The 12,843-nt window shown below is 37.0% G+C and overlaps 1 protein-coding gene across 3 annotated transcripts in view; it reads left to right on the forward strand.

Moving 5' to 3' along the window:
* Nucleotides 1-8,092, forward strand: part of TBC1D8B (TBC1 domain family member 8B) — a 98,506-nt gene extending 90,414 nt beyond the window's left edge. For all 3 annotated transcript variants that reach the window (XM_004379741.3, XM_023734440.1, XM_023734439.1), the window contains exons 20-21: nt 4,885-4,982; nt 6,561-8,092. In XM_004379741.3, the coding sequence (XP_004379798.1) occupies nt 4,885-4,982; nt 6,561-6,959 (497 nt within the window). In that variant the 3' untranslated portion in view covers nt 6,960-8,092. The remainder of the gene's footprint in view (nt 1-4,884; nt 4,983-6,560) is intronic.
* The last annotated feature ends 4,751 nt before the right edge of the window (nt 8,093-12,843 follow it).

The raw sequence follows: 12,843 nt of genomic DNA on the forward strand, positions 1-12,843 counted from the left end.
GGGACATAAAGTGATACTCGTGAGGAGTGTGCCTCTTAGCTCAAGTAGATACAAGAGACTTAACGGACAGCTTCTGTCCGGAGGTGAGACAGGAAGGCAGAGAAGGTTAGGAGTTGACTGATGGACATGGGGAATCAGGGGTGGAAAGGAGGAGTGTGCTGTCGCAGAATGGGTTGAGCAATGAGGATCACATAACAATGTGTGAATAAATTTTTGTATGGGAGACTGACCTGAAATGTAAACTTCATTTAAACTACAACAAAAAAAAAGGTGATCCAACAGAATGTGGAAATTATCGAACAATATCTTTAATATCACATGCAAGTAAAATTTTGCTGAAGATAATTCAAAAACGGGTGCAGCAGTACATTGACAGGGAACTGACAGAAATTCAAGCCGGATTCAGAAGAGGACATGGAATGAGGGATATCATTGCTGATATCAGATGGATCATGGCTGAAAGCAGAGAATATCAGAAAGATGTTCACTTATGTTTTATTGACTATGCAAAAGCATTTGACTGTGTGTATCACAACAAATTATAGATAACATTGTGAAGAATGGAAATTCCAGAACACTTAATTGTGCTCATAAGGACCCTATACGTAGACCAAGAGGCAGTCTTTCAAACAGAACAAGGGGATACTGCATGGATTAAAATCAGGAAAAGTGTGTGTCATGGTTATATCCTTTCACCATATTTATTCAATCTGTAAGCTGAACAAATACAGTAGCCCCCCTTTACCCATGGTTTTGCTTTCTGCAGTTTCAGTTACCTGCAGTCAACCATGATCTGAAAATATTAAATGGAAAATTCTAGAAATAAACAATTCATAAGTTTTAAATCACATGCCATTCTGAGTAGCATGATGAAATCTCATGCCGTTCCACTGCGTCCTGCCCGGGACATGAATCATGTATCTACGCTATATACGCTACCTGCCCGTTAGTCACTTAGTAGCTGTTTTGGTTATCAGATCGATTGTCGTGGTATCGCAGTGCTTGTGTTCAAGTAACCCTTATTTTACTTGAAATAATAGCTCCAAAGCACAAGAGTAGTGATGCTGGCATAAAGTGAAAAGGTCAAAGTTCTTGACTTGATAAGGAAAGGAAAAAATCGTATGCTGAGGTTGCTAAGATCTATGGTAAGAACGAATCTTCTATCTGTGAAATTGTGAAGAAAGAAAAAGAAATTCATGCTAGTTTTGCTGTCGAACCTCAAACTGCAAAAGTTACAACCATAGTGCGTGATAAGTGCTTAATTAAGATGGAAAAGGCATTAAATTTGTGTGTGGAAGACATAAATAGAGAACATGTTCTAATTGACAGCAACCTATTATGCCAGAAAGCATTGAGCCTATGTGAAGACTTCAGCAAGGGATCCCCTGAAACAGTGTTACCAAGCCATTTACTGCAAGTAAGAGATGGTTACACTGATTCAGGAATAGGCTTGGCCTGAAAAATGTAAAAATTGCTGGAGAGGCTGTGTCTGCCGATGCAGAAGCTGGTGCCACATTTCTGACAGAGTTGAAGAAGTTGATTAAGGAGAAAAGATACCATCCAAAGCAAGTCTTCAGTTGCGATGAAACTGGGTTCTTCTGGAAGAAGATGCCCAATAGAACCTATATTAATAAAAGTGCAAAGGAGGTACCAGGGCATAAAATATGGAAGAGCAGATTAACTATGGCACTATGGGGCAACACTGCAGGGCATACGATAAAGCCAGGTGTAGTGTACAGAGTGAAGAACCCATGTGCTCTCAAAAACAAAAACAAAATATATCTGCTTGTGTTCTGGCAACAGTTAGAAAGCGGGAGTGACAGCCATCTTGTTTATGGAATGGTTCCACCAATGCTTCATCCTAGAAGTGAAAAAATAGTTGGAAGAGGAAGGGTTGGAATTTAAAGCCCTATTAATAATAGATCATACACCTGGCCATCCCATGTCTGTTTGCTATATAAATGTTAAGGTTTTATTTTTACCTCCAAATACAACCTCATTGCTTCAGCCTCTTGACCGGGGCATCATTCAGTTTGTCAAGGCCACATACACCCACCTGGTATTTGATTGCACTCAATCAGCAGTTGATGTAGACCCTGATCTGGACATAATGCCATGCTGAAAATCCTTCACTATTGCTAATGCAGTAGCATTCATCAAAGCTGCAATGGATGAGTGAAAACCAGAAACTATAAATGCCTGCTGGAAGAACTTATGGAATGAAGTCGTGAATGATTTTAAACGCTTCCCCAGGATTGATTGAGAAGTTCGGAAAATCATTCACACAGCAAGAAAAGTTGGTGGAGAAGGATTTGCCAACATGCTTGATGAAGAAGTGGAAGAACATATTGAAAGCCATCGAGAGCTGTTAACAAATGAGGAACCGGAAGAACTTGTTGAGTCATCTACCAAGGAAGAGGAAGATGAAGAAACTGAAGCAGAACCAGCAATGTGGACGTTAGTGAAATTTACCAAAGTGTTTCAAATTGCACAAACATTAAAGGACAAAATTATGGAATACAATTCTGTATGATCACCGAAGGATTGCAACCTCTGCAGCAACACTTTGATGAGTTAAAAAGAAAGACACAACACCTTCTGATTACAGTGTTCTTCCAGAGGGTTTCAGAAAAAAAAAAACTATCGGGGATCCCCAACCATTGACATCATCATGACTTGATGGTCCAGGGTCACCCGTAGCAGATGATCCACCTTCTGACGTATCATCAAAAGGTCAGTAGTTGCCTAACACTACATCATAATGCCTACATCATTCATCTCACTTCATCTCTTCATGACGGCATTGTATCATCTCACTTCACAAGAAGAAGGGTGAGTATAGTACAAGATATTTTGAGAGAGAGAGAAAGACCATATTCACATAACTTTTATTACAGTATATTGTTATAATTGTTCTATTTTATTATTAGTTGTTGTTAATGTCTTACTGTGCCTAATTTATAAACTAAACTTTATCATAGGTATGTATATATAGGAAAAAAGATAGTATATATAGGGTTTGGTACTATCCATGGTTTCAGGCATCCACGGGGGGGGTCTTGGAACATATCCCCCGCGGATAAGGGGAGACTATTGTAATCAGAGAAGCTGGACTATGTGAAGAAGAACGCGTCATCAGGATTGGAGGAAGACTCATTAACAACCTGCAGTATGCAGATGACACAACCTTGCTTGCTAAAAGTGAAGAGGACTTGAAGCACTTACTGATAAACATCAAAGATTACAGCCTTCAGTATGGATTACACTTCAATATAAAGAAAACAAAAATTCTCACAACTGAACCAACAAACAACATCATGATAAATGGAGAAAAGATTGAAGTTGTCAAGGATTTCATTTTACTTGGATCCACAATCAACACCCATGGAAGCAACAGTCAGGAAATCAAACGACATATTGCACTGGGCAAATCTGCTGTAAAACACCCCTTTAATGTGTTAAAAAGCAAAGACGTCACTTTGCGGACTAAGGTGCGCCTGACCCAAGCCATGGTATTTGCCTCATATACCTGCGAAAGCTGGACCATGAATAAAGAAGACCAAAGAAGAATTGATGCGTTTGAATTATGGTGTTGGCAAAGAATATTGAATATACCATGGACTGGCAGAAGAACAAACACATCTGTCTTGGAAGAAGTACAGCAGAATGCTTCTTAGAAGTGAGGATGGCAAGATTTCGTCTCACATACTTTGGACACGCTGTCAGGAGCGACCAGTCCCTGGAGAAGAACATCATGCTTGGTAAAGTAGAGGGTCAGCAAAAAAGAGAAAACCCTTCAAAGAGATGGATTGACACGGTGGCTGCAACAATGGGCTCAAACATAGTTTGATTGTGAGGATGGTGCAGGACTGGGCAGTGTTTCTTTCTGTTGTACATAGGGTCACTATTGGTCAGAACTGACTGGATGGCACCTAACAACAACAACCATAATTTATGGCAATAACTAGTCCTATATTGATGGACATTTAGGTTGTTTCAATTATTATTATTGCAAATGATATTGCAACAAACATTTTTATACATTTAGAATACTTTTTCAAATATGTGTTTAGGATACATAGAAGTGTTGGAATGCGTGGTCAAAGAGTATGCCTATTTAATATTTTGATAGAGGCTGTCATATCACTCTCCCAAAGTCTATTACTATTTTATTTCTTTGAGTAACATCTAGTTAAAAAATATTTAATTGCTGTTTAGGAAGCATTGAGTTTCTTTTATGGTGATGGAAAATTTGGCAACAGATATTGGTGATAGTTGCACAAGATTAATGTAATTGATGTCACTAAATTGTACCTGTGAAAAACTTTAACTTGGCAAATGTTGTGTTATATGTATTTGTACAATAATAAAAAAATTAGAAAAGACAAAAATAATTGCAGAGAATCTATTTAAATATTACAAATTCCCCAGGTCATTCAGTATTTCTACCCAGTTTTCCAAGGGATCCTAAGAAAATTATTAATAAATCGACATCTATAGCATCTTGATTTAATCCTTTTAAAGAATGAGTGAATAGAATAATGTTTTGAGTTTTTGAAAAAGAGCCACTGTAGACCACTGTAGTATCTGCATATTAAGAACATAATATACAAACTGCTTTTAACTTAGTACTTTGCATGAGAATGTCTATATGAAATTGCATTGTCAAGCCATGCTGTACTGTTTTAGTCTAAATGGAAATGAAGAAAGTATTCTAAGAGCCAATGGGTGAAATAAAAGGTAAATCTAGATTATTGACCGGATTTAAAAAAAAAAAAAGGATTCATAGCTCAGTGAAATTCATTTCAATCAATTATTATTTTTGAGATTTGGGAAAATGTAGTGGGCTGTTTATTATGAAATGGTTTTATTCCCTTCATTTAGGCAAAGGCAAAGTTGATATTCAAACATATCTAAATCAATGGCAAGAGGAGATTTTCAAAAAAGAAGAAAACATTAAGAATTTACCAAGAATGAATCAGGTATAGTATTTTCAAGGAGAAAATTCTGCGTTCTCATTTTTTGTATGAATTTGGGTATATTGAACTCTAAAGTAGAGTTGCTATTATGAAAATAGTTAAATAATCTATGTGTTATCTCTGTAACTTTCAGATGAGCACAGAAGAGTGGGAACAAATTTTTATATATTTTTTATTTTAAACACTTAGATTTTAATGTTTCAGTATAATTCATGTGTTATGAACATTTGTACCTATAGAAAAGATGTACAATAACATATATTTCAGTGCCTTCTCTTCCAGCTTTATTGGAAATGTTCATTCATTCAGTAAACATTTTTAGTGCCTACTAGTTGGAAACCCTGGTGGCATAGTGGTTAAGAGCTACATCTGCTAACCAAAAGATCAGCAGTTCAAATCCACCAGGTGCTCCTTGGAAGCTCTATGGGGGCAGTTTTACTTTGTCCTATAGGGTTGCTATGTGTCGGAATCAACTCGACAGCAATGGATTTGGTTTTTTTTTTTTGTTTGTTTTACTAGTTGTCAAGCCCAAAGCTAGCTACTGGGAATACAAAATTACTAAGATAGGTCCAGCCCTGGTTCCTAATGAGCTTGTATTTGAACCTGCTCAGGCAATACTAATGACTACTATTGACACAATTCTAAATCCATCTCTTTCTTACGCACTATCCAGTCAGAATATATTCTGATTTTTTTTAAATTAAAATCTGGTTGGCACAGATACTGAGGATCTCTGAAACTTTACCAAAAGGAGAAGTATCGAAGAACTTAGTATATCTCAATGACTAGGTAATTTGACAGTTGAATAAGTACTTTTTAAAATGAGTCAATATAATATATTTATTTCTAGATTATGAATGAACAATACTACAGCCTAAGGAAGGGAAATAAAAGTTAAAAGTTTGTTACAAAATATTTTTTATAAAGTATATCCTTTATAATTGTTGTTTATTTACAGGTAAACTTTTCTGATAGGATGATTGACTTATTAGGACTCTTTTCTGTTAGAATCACTTTTTTAAATTGACAAAATGTCACACAAATATCTTCCAGAAATGTCTATGGATTAGCTAAGAGCAATTAGCAGACAAACCAGGTTACATCTCCACTTGGGCCCCACCTCAGCCTTTGAAGAGGAACATGCCGAAATGGGCTCTTTAGATCTACCTTGCACTATTAGATAGGTCCCAAAAGTCTCATCCCTTTAAGTAGTCCTAGCTGAACTGCCCTTTTATGAAGAATGATTTACATGTAGGGAAATATGGGAATGTGCCTAATTAAAAGTACCACTTAACATTGAAGAAATGCTGGCAGGTAAACTGTCCAGGAATTTGTCATACTGAATATATTGTGGTACTATTAGGCAATCAGTGAGAGGACTTACATGAAATTTTCTTCCATGGTTCATACCCATCTTTCTAGATCTAAGATATAGTTTGGGATTAATCATCAATTCTTGTGGCTTCTAGGGTGAAGATTATATGGTACAAATTCTATATAGGAGACTGTTCCCTTCTAAGTTCTCTTTATGTTTGCTACATCTAATATTCAAATGTGATATTTCCAACTTATGTCTTCTAGTCACAATTTATTCAGTTTTCAAAGACCCTATATAACTTGTTCCATGGGGACCCTGAAGAAGAGTCATTATATCAAGCCATTGCTGTTGTAACCAGCCTTTTACTCAAGATGGAAGAAGTTGGAAGGAAACTGCATAGCCCTACATCATCAGCCAAAGGATTCTCTGGGACTGTCTGTGCTTCTCAAGGACCTAGTGAGGGGACAACAGAGAGCCACTTGCAGGATAAAGATCCCTCCTTTCTCAAGGAGGAGCCTCAGTGGTCATTTGCATTTGAACAAATTCTTGCATCTTTGTTGAATGAACCTGCATTGGTTAAGTTTTTTGAGAAACCTGTAGATGTAAAAGCCAAGCTAGAAAATGCAAAAACCTCTCAGTTAAGGTCTAGAACCAAGATATAAATCTCTTAACAGGAATTGCCTACCATAGACAAGTTTAATCAAGATTCCTGAAGCTATCAGCTTGATTCTTGGGAGTATGACTCAGGAATTTAGCTTTATCTTGTTACCAGTATGTTTGAAGAATATATATATTCTGAAGCACAATGATTCTTTCCTTTGTGGTGATCTCAAATTTTGATATTCTCAAATACAAAAGTTCTTTTTATATTTCACAAGATACACAGTGTCAGGGGAATATGCTAAATGTTACCTACCATCAGAGGGCACTACCTTATCACTTTTAGTAAGGAAATTACTAGATTGTGCTGCTGTTTACATATATATTAGTGACGATTTTGAAAAGATGGTGTTGTGTTTGAGTATTAGTGATGGTGATATGTCATATAAACCCTACTTTCGAAGTTGTCTCAGATCTATGCAAATGCTTTAGAAAACTGGGCTCTGGGATCTATAGCCTTATTTACCTGGAAGATTACCATTTGGAGGTCCCATTTTCAAGTCATCTAACTGAAATATTGTGAATGTTTTCGTATCATTCTGTCTTCTAATAATAGTTTTTTTTTGTTAGTAGCTTCTGCCTTCTCCCTACCCGAGGGGTTCAGAAGCTGCTGACTTATACTTCTATCTCTGTTACTGATTTTAAAAAAATCAAGAACTCTAAACTCTGGGCTGATACAAGGAAAAATAATATTGAACTTGGATTTAAGCCTTTTCAGGAAATTTAAGAAACAGTTTCATTAACTCTGTATATCTCTCATTAGACTTAGAAATTACTTGAAATTCTTCTGAGCATTCCATTCTGTGGCATTTGTCTCAGAGTAGCTTGGGACTGCTTTGGTTCTAGCTTTAGATATTGGATTTTCAACACTCGTGTTTTAAGTAACATAAGGAATAGTTACACTAAGACTGAATTATTGTATTAGTCTGGCAAGTTCATAAAGTATGCTTGTGTAAAGTGATTGTCCAGGTAATACGTAGAATTGCCAGAATCTATCTAAAAAGTTTTGACTATCTGATTTAGATATGTAATCTCTGTATACTTTATGCTGCTTGTAGCTTGTATTCAGTCATTACAATGAAAGTCCACTTAGAGATAATGGGCTTTGTTAGCACTTAAAAAAAAAAAAAAAAAACAAGCAATCCACACCTGTCCTATCTTCCCTGCTGTCTCTGACCAGCGATTTATTAATCAACTAATTTAGGAAATTGAGGGGAAACTCATCCATTGGAATTATATTTCACAAAAAACTTTGGTTTTAAGCCCTTTGACTTTTCTAAATGTGAAACAATGAAAGGGCAAACATCCTTCAGAGTGACCCAAGAAGTCTTCCTTCCTGGGAAGGAATCTGTACAGTCAGGCTTTGACAAGAGTCCACTGTGAACAAGGCCTAATACAGAAGGTTTCGTCACCATAGAATATTTTTTTTCAGACAGTTTCAAGAATTTTCAAGTTGACCCTCTGAGAATTTCATAAATTGGGTATGGCTAAACACTTAGTAGTGTCTGTAAAATGATATGGTCAACTTTGTCTTTTCAAGGAAATTGCCACTTAAAGAGATAGTTGGTACATAAACATCTATTCTTTTTCTCAGAAATGATTTGCTGAAACATATCTAAATTTTAGAACTTAGTTAATAGTTTATATGAAAAGTATCACATAAAAATCTTGGTCTACTTTTATGCAATGATTGTTAAGTTATACTACAGTAGCTCCAGAAAGACACAAAGCTCTGTGTTTATATACAAAGGCACTATTGTACACACTTAGTTGAATATTTTGTCAGTTGTGTTTACAAAGGTAATTTCTTAAGAACATATGTTATTAATATTTGATATGATTTTAAAGTCAGAATATTGAAGATTACTGTGTATTGTATTTTAGCCTAGATTAATTAAAATTTAATACTTAAAGACATTTTATGAATTGCAAAAAAGATTATAAATGCAAGTTAAAAAGACAAACAACTTTATTTTCTGAGTCTACAGGAGAAACAAGCTAAACACATAGTTTTATAGCTGCTGCTTGTTAAACAAAATGGGTTGTTCTTAATATTAAAAATCGTGTGTCATACTGAACCAGTGCATTATAACTTATACATTAAATTAAATATGTTAAAAGGTGGCTTTACCTGTGTTTATAAAAATAAATATTGTAAATCTATTATATTACACATGAAAAATCATTTACTTAAATATATTAATATTATTTACTGTGATGTATTTTTTATTTACATTTAACTCAGGTATCAGTTGACAACTTCCCTCCTGTATCAGCCAGGGTTCAGTTGCAGAGAACAGAATTCACTCTAATTAGTTTAGGCAAGAAAGGATTTATTGCTGCATACTAAAAGCTTTGGAGTCCCTGGATAGTAGCAATGGTTAACACACTCAGCTGCTAACTGAAAGAGGTTCGAGTCCACCTAGAGGCACCTTGAAAGAAAGGCCTGGAGAAATCTACTTCTGAAGAATCAGCCATTAAGAACCCTGTGGAGCACAGTTCTGTTCTGACACACATGGGCTCACCATGTATCAGAATAGACTTGATGGCAACTGGGTTATTTTTTTTTTTTTTCCTAATTAAAGAGTTACAGAATTATCAGGAGGGGCTGACTCTAAATTGACCTTTCAGGAACAACTTCCAAACCATACCACAGAACCAGGCCACCAAAGGAGCTGCTAACTCTTCTACACTCAGGAAACTACTACGTATTTCATAATGAGAAACCAATGCTATTGCTGCTACCTCTAGAAAATGCTCCACCTGCGATGATTTTACACATTTACACCAGCAAAATAGCAGCCATGCAGCCTGCCTCTCAGCACTCACAAGCTAATGACTAAGTTGCAGAGGAATGACCAGACATCTTCACAACCAAGTTTACCAGCAGATATGGCAGAATAATAGCCTGCACCTCCATTCTTCCAATTAAGTTTCACATGAGTGCATCTGATTAGCCTATAATATATATAGAATCCTGGTTGCAAGGAAATCTGGGAAATGTCTTTTTAGCTTTCTAGCCTCTGCAGTACAGGAAGGCACACTCGGAGTTTGGAATGGACATTGAGCACTGTATTCTTTTTTTCTTGTGTAATAAATTACCTCAAACTTGTTGCTGTTGAGTTGATTCCAACTCATAGTATAGAGTAGAACTGCTTCATAGGGTTTTCAAGGCAGTGTCCTTTCAGAAGCAGATCACCAGACCTGTCTTCCGAGGTTCCTCTGGGTATGTTCAAACCGCCAACCTTTCAGCTAGTAGACGTTCACTTAAACACCCAGGGACTCCAGGTTAAAACAGCACACATTTATTATCTCATAGTTTCTGTGAGTTAGTAGTCTGGCCTTGGCTTAGCTAGGTCCTTGTTGTTAGGTACCATCGAGTTAGTTCCGACTCATAGCGACCCTATGTACAACAGAAACACTGCCCGGTCCTGTGCCACCCTCACAATCATTATGCTGGAGCCCATTGTTGCGGCCACTGTGTTAGTCCATCTCGTTGAGGAGCTTCCTCTTTTTCACTGACCCTCTACCAATCATGATGTCCTTCTCCAGGGACGGGTCCCTCCTGATAACATGTCCAAAGTACGTGAGACAAAGTCTTGCCATCCTCACTTCTAAGGAGTATTCTGGCTGTACTTCTTCCAAGACTGATTTGTTCATTCTTCTGTCCATGATATATGCAATATTCTTCAACACCATAATGCAAAGGCATCACTCCTTTGGTCTTCCTTATTCACTGTCCAACTTTCATATGCATATGAGGTGATTGAAAACACCATGGCTTGGGTCAGGCGCACCTTATTCCTTAAAGTGTCATCTTTGCTTTCTAACATTTAAAGAGGTCTTTTGCAGCAGATTTGCCCTATGCAGTATGTCGTTTTTCCTGACTGCTGCTTCCATGGGCGTTGATTGTGGATCCAAGTAAAATGAAATTTTTGACAACTTCAATCTCTTCTCCGTTTATCATGATGTGGTTTACTGGCCCAGTTGTGAAGATTTTTGTTTTCTTTATGTTGAGGTGTAACCCATACTGAAGGCTATAATCTTTGATCTTCATCAGTAAGTACTTCAAGTCCTCTTCACTTTCAGCAAGCAAGCAAGGCTGTGTCATCTGCATATCTCAGATTGTCGATGAGTCTTCCTCCAATCCTGATGCCACATTCTTCTTCATACAGTCCAGCTTTTCAAATTATTTGCTCAACATACAGATTGAATAAGCATGGTGAAAGGGTACAAACCTGACACACACCTTTCCTGACTTTAAACCACACAGTATCCCCTTGTTCTGTTCCAGTGACTGCCTCTTGGTCTAAATACAGGTTCCTCATGAGCACAATTAAGTGTTCTGGAATTCCCATTCTTAGCAATGTTATCTATAATTTATTATGATCCACACAGTCAAATGCATTTGCATAGTCAGTAAAACACAGGTAAACATCTTTCTAGTATTCTCTGCTTTCAGCCATGATCCATCTGACATCAGCAATGATGTCCCTTGTTCCACATCCTCTTCTTCAAATCCTGCTTGAATTTCTGGCAGTTCCCTGCCGATGTACTACTGCAACCACTTTTGAATGATCTTCAGCAAAATTTTACTTGTGTGTGATATTAATGATATTGTTCGATAATTTCCAGATTCTTTTGAATCACCTTTCTTTGGAATGGGCACCAATATGGATCTCTTCCAGTTGGCTGGCCAGCCAGGTAGCTGTCTTCCAAATTTCTTGGCATAGATGAGTGAGCGCTTCCAGTGCTGCACTCATTTGTTGCAACATCTCAGTTGGTATTCTGTCAATTCCTGGTGCCTTGTTTTTTGTCAATGCTTTCAGTGCAGCTTGGACCTCTTCCTTCATTCAGTACCATCAGTTCTTGATCATATGCTACCTCCTGAAATGATTGAATGTCGACCAGTTCTTTTTGGTACAGTGACTCTGTGTATTCCTTCCATCTTCTTTTGATGCTTCCTTCATCATTGAATTCCCCGTAGAATCCTTCAATATTGCAACTCGAGGCTTGAATTTTTTCTTCACTTCTTTTGTCTTGAGAAATACTGAACGTGTTCTTCCCTTTTGGTTTTCTGTGTCCAGGTCTTTGCACATTTCATTATACTACTTTACTTTGTCTTCTTGAGCTGCCCTTTGAAGTCTTCTGCTCTTTTACATCATCATTTCTTCCTTTGGCTTTAGCTGCTCTTCGTTCAAGAGCAAGTTTCAGAGTCTCTTCTGACATCCATTTTGGACTTTTCTTTCTTTCCCGTCTTTTTAATGATCTTTTGCTTTCTTTATGTATGATGTTCTTGATGTCATCCCACAGCTCGTCTGTTCTTTGGTCATTAGTGTTCAACGTGTCAAATCTGTTTTTGAGATGGTCTCTAAATTCAGGCGGAATGTACTCAAGGTGGTACTTTGGCTCTCATGGACTTGTTCTAATTTTCTTGAGCTTCAACTTGAACTTGCCTATAAGCAATTGATGGTCTGTTCCACAGTCATCCCCTGACCTTGTTCTGACTGATGATATTGAGCTTTTACATCGTCTCTTTCCACAGATGTAGTCGATTTGATTCCTGTATATTCCATCTTGTGAGGTCCACGTGTATAGTCGCCATTTATGTTGGTGAAAAAAGGTATTTGCAATGAAGAAATCATTGGTCTTGCAAAATTCTATCATGTGATCTCCAGCGTCGTTTCTATCACCAAGGCCATATTTTCCAACTACCATTCCGTCTTTGTTTTCAACTTTCGAATTCCAATCGCCAATAATTATTAATGCATCTTGATTGCATGTTTGATCAATTTCAGAGTGCAGAAGTTGGTAAAAATCTTCAATTTCTTCATCTTTGGCTTTAGTGGTTGGTGCATAAATTTGAATAATTGTCGTATTAGCTGG

Source organism: Trichechus manatus, unplaced genomic scaffold, assembly GCF_000243295.1.
Source record: "Trichechus manatus latirostris isolate Lorelei unplaced genomic scaffold, TriManLat1.0 scaffold00068, whole genome shotgun sequence".
In the NCBI taxonomy this organism is placed as follows: Eukaryota; Metazoa; Chordata; class Mammalia; order Sirenia; family Trichechidae; genus Trichechus; species Trichechus manatus.